The sequence below is a fragment of the Cnephaeus nilssonii genome (assembly GCF_951640355.1).
Source record: "Cnephaeus nilssonii genome assembly, chromosome: 5".
Classification (NCBI taxonomy): Eukaryota; Metazoa; Chordata; class Mammalia; order Chiroptera; family Vespertilionidae; genus Cnephaeus; species Cnephaeus nilssonii.
The window spans coordinates 82938611-82948031 of NC_137076.1; the positions used below are offsets into that span (position 1 = coordinate 82938611).

General features: G+C 45.1%; 1 protein-coding gene across 2 annotated transcripts in view; it reads left to right on the top strand.

Moving 5' to 3' along the window:
* ARHGAP26 (Rho GTPase activating protein 26) overlaps window positions 1-9021 on the top strand; it is a 411202-nt gene extending 402181 nt beyond the window's left edge. For both annotated transcript variants that reach the window (XM_079771397.1, XM_079771398.1), the window contains one exon: window positions 3203-9021. In XM_079771397.1, the coding sequence (XP_079627523.1) occupies window positions 3203-3291 (89 nt within the window). In that variant the 3' untranslated portion in view covers window positions 3292-9021. The remainder of the gene's footprint in view (window positions 1-3202) is intronic.
* The last annotated feature ends 400 nt before the right edge of the window (window positions 9022-9421 follow it).

The following is a 9421-nucleotide window of genomic DNA, read 5'->3' on the forward strand; positions in this document are numbered from 1 at the left end:
TGGGCTGGAGTGCTGCCCAGGCAGCTCTCCGCAGCATCATGTGTGTTTATACAGCGCGTTGGACACTGGTGCAGTTCAGAAGGTTGGACACTGGTATATAGTTCAGCCCAACAAGTACTTAGGAGCATCTTTGAGGTCCAAAGCATTGGGTTGAGCCAGAGTGGTCGTGGTTAAGACCACAGACTCTGGAGTCAGATAGCCTAGCTTCAGATCCACCTCCATCATCTACCAGCTGTGTAATTTGGGGCAAGATGCTTAACCTCTCTGAACCTCAGTTTCTTATCAGTAAAATGAGGATAATAGCAGAACCATCTCTGTAGTCATTCTGAAAATGAAAGTGGGTGATGCTGGCCAGGCACTTAGAAAAAGACCCTCCACTTTGTACACTCATGTCAAACTCGCGGCCCGAGCACATGCTTGACTTTGTTTGTGCTCCACATATGTACAATCGTTCTCATCCTCAAGGACTACATTCTCTGGTAGAATATAGGCATACCATTGTAGAAAAGGGCTTAGGCTCTGGAGTCAAACAAGCTGGGTTCAAATTCTGGCTCTACCATTGTGACCCTGCACAAGTTAACTTACTTCTCTGAGCCTTCATTTCCTCATCTGTTAAGTAGGGATATTTAAGGTCAAATGAGTCAATAGATACCTAAAGCTTTGAGCCCAGGGCTGTTTCCCAGTCACCATTTCTAGGTGTTAGCTTCTATCATTTTAAATTCATCAGGCACAGAGGAGGAATGACAAATGTTGAATGATACAATACTAGTTAGGGAAGCAAAGGTGAGGTGGGGATCTGGTGCTGTCTCCCTCCTCGGTGACTTAATGAGAATTTGCATTTCAGTTCTTATTGCCGCCCTCATTACAGAGGCATTTTGGTACAGAAAAGTTATAACCCTTAACTTTCTTTGAATGAGTTAAAATAAAGGTTTCTAGGCCCCAGATTCTGCTTGAACTGATGTACCATGGGGCCTAGGAACCTGCAGTCTTAATAAGCATCGGGGTGGGTTCCCCGCTTAATCAAACCTGTTTTGAAGACTCCAGTGAGGCAGCAGCCTGACCCAAAGGCTGAATTGTTCCCTGCAGCCCCCTGTGACACACCTCTTGTTCTCCAGTTTGGAGGACCTCCTTTGTCCCCTGATTCTTCCCTTGCTCTGCAAATTCCATGCCTAATGTTTACAGACACTGCCACCTCAGCACCTGAGCTGTGTTTGCACAGCTGACAGACCTGGAAACTGTCTGAAAGACACGGACTCGTGCATCCAGTGGAGTAACAACTCACTGGGAGCTCTGCTACAAAGTGGGAGGGGCGTCTTTCTCGTATTTTTCTTCTGTTTGGTTGGTTGGTTGGTTGGTTGGTTATTCTTTCTAGGTCTTTTATTTGGGGGAGTGAGTTTGATTTGTTTGTTTGGGGATCTAAGCATTTGAGGTTTCCCAAAGCTTAGGTGGGTGTTTACACCAGGCTCTTACCCAGGTTTCACCAGGAGAGATGCTTGCTGACCAGTCCAGGTGGCTGGCAGGTTGACACAGGGCCCCTACTAACTAACCACACTGAGCATTTCCTGTGTCCTGAATCTATGGAGTGCTTTCTCCATGTTGAACCCTCACAAGAGCCGACTGAGGGGATTGAGTTTTATTATTACCACTTAATAAGTGCAGAAACTGAAATGGTCCTGGCAATGTCAGCTGGATGGATAGGTGGAAGGCAGGGATGGTGGGATGCTGGTATTCTAGGGGCAAGATGAAAGAGGTTGGTCATTGGAGTGGCTAAGTTGATTTTCAGCTGTGCTATGTTCTTCCTAGACATTGCCCTCCCAGATTTTTCCTCATGTGGGGTTCATGAATCCACAAAGTACCCTTGTTACTTTTGGTTTATTCCTGAAGCCCAGTGAGAGGAAATTATGTATGCATTTTGAAGGCCACCTAACAGATATTTGGCCTTGTCTTTTCCTGCAGGAACACTCATGATCTAGACAAGGTTGACCATGCTCTGTAAGCCTCAGTGTGTGTTCTTCTGCTTCCCCATTTACTTCCCTTACTGCTTCTTTCCCTACAGACTGAAGCTAGATTTGTATAGTAGTGTTGGCAGTAATGCTTTTCTAAAACAAGCTCAGGAAGTCACTTAATTAGCCTAGGAAGGGAATAGGGGAAAATTCATTCTCTCCAAACAATCTCAGAAAATTGAAGTTTTCCTAGTCCATTAATAGCAGATGCCCTGCCTCACCCAAGTGGTTTGTATATTCCCAGCTCATAAGCATGAACAGCATCCCCCCCACCCCGCCCAGTCCCACAGTTCCTTCTTTCTTTCTTCCTACTTTGACTATTTTGCAGACTCAGCTGGATTTTATATAATCTTTGAAATATCACAGTAGTTTCCATGGAGATGGATTATAATGTCACAGAAGTGGGTATATATTCTTTGGATATTGAAACACCAAAGGGACAGACATTTTGAAAGTTGTCAGAGAGAGGAAGAGGACAACTTTCAGACTTGTTTACAGAAGGGACGAACATTCTAGACAACAGGAAAGAAAGCTAAGAAAGGGTATGGGTGGAACAGAGAGAAGGCTATTGAAAGACTATAAAATGCAAAGACAAAAACAAAATCAAACAAAAAGCCTGCAGAGGGAATTTTCAAGGAAATTAGAAGCAGAAGGCAAGGGTCAAATGTATGATAAGAAGCTAGTTATCTTTAAAGGCTAGTTCTTAGCAGTCCTTTACTAGTATGGCCACTCCTTGGCACATGGTCAAAACTAGGTAGATAGATAAGTACATGGATGGATGGATGGATGGATGGATGGATGGATGGATGGATGGATGGATGGATGGACGGACGGACAGACGGATACATAGATGAATATACAGATGGAGCACCATAACTGTGACCTCTAACCTAACATCTGTCCCTTCTTTTTAGTTCAAACCAGGACCTTCAGGAAGTCTATGAACCCCTTAAAATTATATGCAGAATATGTAATGTCTGTCTGTTCCATTTTTTGTTGTGAAAGAAGTCCAGAATAGCCATCATCAGAAGGCTTATGTCCCACAAAAGGTTCAGAAGCTCTGGTTTTAGCAAGTCCCTGGATTATGTAACTTATTGAGCAAACTTCCTTCACCCTCACATCCGCAGGCGCAGCACACATCCCCCTCCCGCCCTATCTGTAACGTCATCTCTTCTTGCTCTCTCCCCTTCCTGTTACAGTTCACCCGTCTCAGGAGCCAGGCTGGTTGGAGGGGACTCTGAATGGAAAGACGGGCCTCATCCCCGAGAACTATGTGGAGTTCCTCTAACCGAGGGCCCAGCAGAACTGCTGAGCTTTCCATGGTATCCATGACAACTGCTGAGTCCAGTGTTGCAGGCCATTTCTCTGCCGCCGAGAAGTGCAGGGTGACTGACTCTGCTGCTCCCTGTCAACACCAGTGTTTGTGTGAACTTTGGTGTCACCCATCCCCACGATCATCTCAGCTGACCTGTGGTGACGTTGCAAGAAACAGAAGTAAATCAGCAGGGGAGGCCATTTGATTTTGAAAACCAAGAGAAAGGCTGGCCCAGCCATCTCTCTCATTCAGCACCCAAATGGGGAGCACTCCTTTTGTCTCATCAGTCACCCAAATTCCCAACCTTCTGAAAGTGGAAGTAAGATCCTTAAGAGCATGTGGGGCTGGGTCACGGCTCCGAGATCCAGGCTGGGCCATTGCTCTTGTTTACAGCAGACGCTCTAACCCACCTCTCCATACTCGAGACCCACAGGGCTCCAGCAGCTGGGGCTGTTTGTTTGCATGCAGGATGGAGAGGGCTTACAGCACTGTTTACATAAGATCCAATCTCTCACCATCTCCAAAACAGCCTTGGCCCAGCATCAGCAGAATTCAGTCCAGTCCTCTCATGCAAGGGAGCACACACACCCCACATTCCCCTCCTCCCAAGCTAGGAACTTCTCTGCCACAGAGGGCTGCCATTGCCTCGTAACCATGGCAACCCAATCTACTCTAAACCAAACCAAAAAAAAAATAACACACTCTCTTTGCATCACATATTTTTTTCTCCCCCCTTTTGGGTGGTTTTTTTTTAATGGTTTTCCAATAACCTGGCGCAGAAGATCAAGAAATGAGCATGGTCTGCTGAGGGCAGACAGGAAGAATAGCAACTGGGAACTGTTTCCTTTCCGATTTTTTTCAGCAGCATCAGGATATATTTGGAGTAAACTCTAGTAACCTCTTCAGATTAAATTACATCTAGGCTTAATATTTCTGTTCTTCCATGCAACTGGTGTTTGCTTTCTAGAGGGCAATCTGCCGCCTCCCAATGGGTGACACCCTCCCTTTCCTGCCTCAGTCCCTAATGGCCTCCCGTTTACCTGTCCTTGCCCCTGCACTCGTCTGCCTCTAGCCCATCACTGACCACCCCTGGCAGTTTTCAGATTCCCTGGTGGTTTACAGGGCTGGTTCCTAGGCTAGCCCTATGGTCTATTGCTTAAAAGGACATATATGTTCACTGCCTCTCAGAAAAAGGTAATTATTTCTCAGGCTTTTGAGGCATGAGACTAATGTCATGAGCCATTGTGATTCAGGAGGACACCAAAAGCTGGAGGCATAGAAGGTGGGCATTTCCTGGTCCCCAAGGGGCTGGGTCTTGGGGCAGACTGCCTTGGGTGGGGAAGTTCGGCCTGGACACTCAGATTCACTTGGCCTCCAAAGGACAGAGTCCCCAGGATCTTCCACACTTGAATGTCCTTGCAAGAGTGGCTCTGGGCAGATGAACTCTAGACTGATGGACTGTCAGGCTCCCGGACCCCTCCGATGGCAGCCACGCTTCATAGTGTGTCCTGCTCCTGGAATTCCTTTTTAGGGAAGTTGAAAGAAGAAAAGAAAAACTTGAATTGTGTTGGATTACTGTATCTTTTACATTTTTTTGAAAAGATAAAACTGTAAATAGAGTGATTTGAAATACTATATGGCAAAGTTTTATATTTGATATTCTTGAAGCGAGTTGCCCCACACATTTTAAGCTTTGATTGCTGAACAAGTGTGTATAAGAGGGAAAAATGGGTCTGGTCGAAGGGAGTCAAGGTCACCCCTCCCTAGCCTTGAGGAAGGAGAAGATATTTCTGTACATGCTCTGCTGGCTCTTGTCAGTGGGCATAACACATCGATGGTGTCCAGTCTTCTTTATCCAGAGGTGGTTTTGAGCATTTCTTGGGCTTTGGGTTTGGCGATGGAAAGAGCATCTTCAGGCAAAGAATCTTGCCAAGAACTTCTGCTCCTACTCGGCTCAGGATTAAATAGATAGGGCCAGGGCTTAGATTATTTTTTTCATTTTTCTTCTCAGGTGTGTTTCTTGGTACCCCAGGATATCAGGACAGAAGGATATAGGATAATTGCATACACCTTTTTCTGCACATCTTCTAAGACTTTATGAGTGAAGCCAAGCGAATTTGTAAGTGTTGTGTGTGTCCAAGTTCTGAGGAAAACTGGCTTCTTTGGATCTTTTGTTCTCATTATACTGTGGCTTCTCCTTTCCCTGGACATGTTCATGCCCTTCCTGTTCATCTCAGATTTCCTGTAACCCCAAACAAAGGAAAAAACTCCAAAGAGAATTGGAGAATGTGCGGTTAGAGGTTTGTAGCTGGTTTCCAAGTTACTGGGAGTTTGCCATCATGACTCAGTTCGCGGGTTCAGGGTAACACAGCGACCACCCAGGAGCTCCCCCAGCAGCAGTTGAGACACTATGACAGGGTCAGGGAGCAAGGAATAAGACTGGGCAAAACCCAGATAGGACTTGGCAAAGCTATCACTGAAAACCCAAGACGGAAATTTATGAATAGGCTCCGCCTACTCCCTATGGACTTGGAACAGCCTAGGGACCTGTTCCTAGGGCCTGAGAAGAAAGCACACTATTCTGCTGTGCTTCCCAAATAGGAGGAGTGCAATGTGATGCTTTTAACACATTTTATATTGTCACCAGCCCGTGGAACCTTGACTAGAGCTAACATGGAGGAGCAAGGTGCAGGCCCTGGCCGGGAGTCCTCGCTGGAGCATACCAGTGGACACTTGGCCCCGGCTTGACCACTTGGAAACATGTCCCTCCCTCCTCAGTTGGCCCTGATTTGAAGCCAGGGGGAAATAGAGCTGCTGCTAATGGGAGTTTTTAGGTAGATCCTTTCCCAGAATCCCTGTGGCCATGCTGGACCGGTGGCAGATGGCTGCTCCATCTCTTGGCCCAGCCAGGCTTACCCCTCCCCAGAACTGGAGAAACTGCATATGAAAGGAGCTGACAAATAGGAAGTATTCTAGAGACTAAAACTAGATTTCTCATCTCCACTGTCTCTGCCCCCCAACCCTTTATTGGTTCTGCTTGAACGGGGAACTTTAGGACAGATTAGGGGTGTGAACCAGGCATTAGAGTGGAAGATTGTTCACCAAGGTCCCTGAGCTTCCCCAGGGGGCCTAGTTTCTTTTGTAAGGCCCTGGGATCTGCCTGGCTAACAGAGCCTGAGCCTTTTTTGGGTAATAAGATCAGCCTCTCACCCCTTCAGGTACTCACAGAAGTCTATGTCTACAGAATGCCATGTCCTAAGAAGACAACTAGTTTTAAACCCCTGCCCCCAGGCAAGTAGATTCCTGATTCACTCAAGATTGGTGATATTCTCTTCTCTTTTCAAAAATAAACGTATAGGGGTAGACCCAGTATAAGTCGCCTTCCTTGGTATCCTTAATTGGAGCCAGTTTTTAGCTTACTGTTTTAGTATTTCAATGGCCAATGTGTTTTCTTGTCAGACCAAATGTCTTGTTCAGCCCCATTCGAGTTTATCCACTCTTGCTGAGGATTTTGTATTACAGAGGCAGAGAGAGAGATCAAGACAGTCAAGTTCCTAGTGACAAGGTCTCAGGCATTGGTCAGGACCCCATGGTTGTGTGTGCCATATCTGGCTTGAAAGGAAGTCCTACCAACTGCATTTGTGTCTCCTGAAAACAGCAACCCCACTATCACCAAAAGTTTAGTCCTGACTCCAGAGACATCCATGATTGAGCGATAGGGAGACAAATAATTGACTGATGATAACTTGATCACCTATTTGTGATTGTCTATTGGCACCTTTCATCCTCTGGCTTCTCTTTCCAAAAACAAGTCTGGACCACCCATCTTTGTAGACACAGGACTGCCAGGTACAAGAGTGGCCATCGTGGCACCTGCAGTTTCCCTAGTATTGAATGTCTGATGAGCCACCGCATCACCCACGTGGGTCGCCAGCACTGAAGAAACCAAACAGCCTCTTAGCTGCCTGGCTTTCAAAGGAGTGTCCTAGGTGTTCTGTCCCAGGAGTTATCTGTCATCTCTGGCAAACTCGACAGTAACCAATTACCTAGACAACCCTGCCCCACATCTCTTTAAGTTAGCTGGGTGTCCTCTCACACACCCTGTACTGGTGTTTAAAAAATTTATCTTGTGCTCAAATGTGTTTGGCAGCCACGCTGATCTGCCAGGTGCAGAACTACTCTGTAATTGTAGTGACAACAGCGGCAGAGCAGTGCACTGTGCACAGCTCCACAGCAGAACCCAGCAGGTTGTCTAACTAAGGAGCTCCCCAAGCAGAGGGAGAGACCCTAGAGAGTGCAGACATCATCCAGAGCCAGTCCTTGCTGAATTGTGGTCTTCTAGCGGAAGCACACGGATTCTTGGGAAAGTATTGGGTGTAAAGCAACGATAGGAGCAGAGAGAAAGAAAAAGGCGAACCAGACTGAAGAACTTCAAATTTTTTTAAGAGGGATAAATATAGTTCTTAATACAGGAAGAAGAAAAAAAATCTACCACAAAAGAAGTTCACCACTTTTTACAAAAGTTTTGGAGGACACGACAAGATAGAAACATCTTTGAAGGTGGAATGGTTTAGAGAGCAAAGGCTTGGCATTGCCCTAAACCCCATAAAAGGGTAGCAGTTACTATTAGGTCAAAATTCTCTTGAGTGTAGTAAGAACCAGAGTACTGGTCATCAAGATGTCGGAATAACCTGGAGAGATCAAGACTTTCTACGCCATTCTGCATGGACCATCCCTACAAAGTTGTTCAGACACCTATGAGCGCCTCCTTGGGGATCCAGATGCCAGAGTCAACCTTGTACCTGTGAAAGCAGTTCCTCTGACGATTCTAAAGTATACATGTATCAGTATGTGTCTGTGGATGTATGTATGGTGCACATTTGCACATGAAAAGATACTCATAGAAACTCACATAAACTGGCGGTCACTGAGCCTTTGCAGCCTTTAAGTGTTGAAGGTTGAGAATTCAAGAAACAAGGGAGGCTGTTGATTGACTATCAAAATGACCAGACATGTAAATGAAGTGCCATTTTAAAACTTTGTTCATATTAAATGATTACTATCTACAGCTATATTCCATATTAACTTATTGAAAGTCATCTTGAAAAAAGATCAAACGCATAAGTGTTTAGTAGCTAAACTAGACTAGTGTTCCAAAGCACTATAAAAGACATTTGGACCATATTTCGGAGAAGAAAATATCTGCATGTTTAATTCATAATTTAGGATACCTTTGAGTATATTATAAAAGTGCAGTGTGGTATAATATCAATAAAGTACTTAAAAATGGCACTTTAATGTTTTTATAAATCATAAATGATGCACTGTTTTAAACTTCAGTTCAGTATTGAATATTGACTGGTGTGTAGAATCCAATTCCGTAATTACAAAGTAATTTGTGACTAGAATAGAACTTTTCTCCTGTTAATGAAACAGTTTTGCCATGTTCAAGCTTTAAAATAATGTGCTTTTGCATCACAAAGCATATCTATAAAGACGTACAATTTCTGTTGAGTGGCCTTGAAACTTGGCCTTCTTACATTTGTTTGGTTTACGTGACAATCCCAATAAAACAAGTGGAAGTATGATTTTTGAATTAAATGACTTTTCCATTTGATGGTCTGTTTTTTCTTACGCTTCTGATAGTGTTTTGACATGCATATTTTAATATATCTTCAAATCAGCAAGGACCATGATCAGAAGTCACCCACCTGGCTCTAGGGTTAGCTCAGTGGATAACGTGTCGCCCTGTGTACCAAAGGGTCCTGGGTTCAATTCTGTTCAAGGGCACATACCTTGGTTGCAGGCTCCTCCTGCCCAGGCCCTGGTTAGGGCTCATGCAGGAGACAACCAATCGATGTGTTTCTCTCACATCGATGTTTCTCTCTGTCTTTCCCTCTCTTCCACTGTTCCTGAAAATCATTAGAAAAGTATCCTTGGGTGAGGATTAACAACAACAAAAGTCACCCACCTGGGCTCCTGTGGGTCTGGTGACAACTTGTTCTGATGTCTGACATGCTCCGAGCTTCAGTTTCCTTTAGGAAGAAGTCAAATGCCGGTGCCCTTGAGGAAGAGCAATCAGGCATGTTAAACAGTTCAGCCC